At 37.9% G+C, this 1,616-nt stretch overlaps 1 protein-coding gene across 1 annotated transcript; it reads left to right on the forward strand.

Moving 5' to 3' along the window:
• Nucleotides 1–493: 493 nt before the first annotated feature.
• On the forward strand, nt 494–1,212 carry LOC132164587 (uncharacterized protein At1g08160-like). The gene has a single exon (XM_059575123.1). It carries the CDS (start codon nt 515–517, stop codon nt 1,109–1,111), a length of 597 nt encoding a protein of 198 aa, XP_059431106.1. The 5' UTR covers nt 494–514; the 3' UTR covers nt 1,112–1,212.
• Nucleotides 1,213–1,616: the final 404 nt, after the last annotated feature.

Genomic DNA, 1,616 nt, shown 5'->3' on the forward strand with positions numbered 1-1,616 from the left:
AAACCTTGAATGGAGAAATCATCAAGGAAAAGATTCTATGGGTTTAATTAAGTAACATTAATTAGTACCTTCGATATATGATGCTTGTCCTCTACTCTTCCCGTTTTTAAAAAATAAATCGAGAATATTTCAGTAGAGAAGATATAGCCATTTGGATATTTGCATTTTGGTAAACTTTTTCTGGCTCCTGCCGTAGATTCATTCACTGCCAGCGTAATGGGAAATGCATGCTCTCTCTCTCTCTCTCTCTCTCTCTCTATATATATATATATATATATATATATATATATATGTTATTGATCATCAGTGGATCTAACATCATCCAAAGTTTGAAGAAAAGAACAATACTCGACATGAATAGCTGTCGAAAAGAACATATATCCAAAGTTTTAGATATCTTGAGTTGCATGCAAGAAAACAAAAAGATAAAGGCAAAAAGCATTCTCTATATTACTTCACATCAATAGAGATTACCAAGCCCCCTTCACACACCACAACAGAACAACTCTTCCCAATGCAGAATCAACCGCCAGTTCCTGCCGGCCGGTCAGGACACTCGAAGCTTCTCCGATGCATTGCTGTAGTCTTGCTAACCCTAATCGTCTTGGTGGGCCTAGCCGTGCTCATCATATGGCTATCTGTCCGGCCGAGACGACTTGTTTACACCGTCGAAGATGGCTCGATCCGTAATTTCAACCTGAACAACAACCACCTCAACGCCTCCTTCGATTTTGTAATAAGGTCGTACAATCCCAACTCTAAAGTCTCTGTATTCTACGACTCAATCGAAGTGTCAACGTTGTACGAGGATAAAACGGTGGCGTACAAAGTTGTCGATCCTTTCTTTCAATCCCATCGAAATGTGACTCGTTTGGAGCTGAAGCTCGCAGCTCAATATGTGGCACTGGTGGGGTCGACCGCCCGGGATCTGCGGCTGGAGAAGTCGACGGGGGACATTGAGTTGACCGTTTTGCTCAAGGCAAAGATACGGTTTAAGTTAGGGACGTGGAAGTCTAAACATCGTACTTTGAGGGTTTGGTGTTCTCCTGTGTTGGTGCATCTCAGTGGCTACAAGAAGTTTGAGAGAACATACTGTGACCCAGAACTTTGACCAGCATATATATATTGGCGGTTACTGTGATTTTAACTTTTCTCTCTTCGTTTCGGAATTTGTTTTTCCAAGAATATTGCCATGTACTCAAACCCCTGATTTTTTTTTTTTTTTTTTTTATTATGGATTCTTGTGTGATCATTGTTGCATATTTGCATTAAAATGGTTTGATTGTACTACATTTTCCATTTTTTTATAAACTTTTTGGCAGCCGAGTGTCTTACTTTCTTTTATGGCAGTGATGGGATTGTTAATTTGTACTAGCTACTAATACCATTCTCTGTCTTAATTATTTGCAAAAAAAATGCAAAATTAGTTTACGAGGTTTATTTGATTTGTAATTAGTTTTTTGTGGTATTAAAATAAATTAAGAGGTCTTTGAGGTAAGCACAAATAAACAATTTAGTCCCTATAGCTAATTTTCATCCACTAACTTAATAGATTCCAATAGCGTGAAACGTTAGAGCTAATAAAGTTGTGATACATGTCATATTTAAGTAAGTGT

This window comes from Corylus avellana, chromosome ca10 (genome assembly GCF_901000735.1).
Source record: "Corylus avellana chromosome ca10, CavTom2PMs-1.0".
In the NCBI taxonomy this organism is placed as follows: Eukaryota; Viridiplantae; Streptophyta; class Magnoliopsida; order Fagales; family Betulaceae; genus Corylus; species Corylus avellana.

Bases quoted from the DNA above. Each gene is read 5' to 3' on its own strand.
- LOC132164587 (XM_059575123.1), top strand. From the start codon at position 515: ATGCAGAATCAACCGCCAGTTCCTGCCGGCCGGTCAGGACACTCGAAG.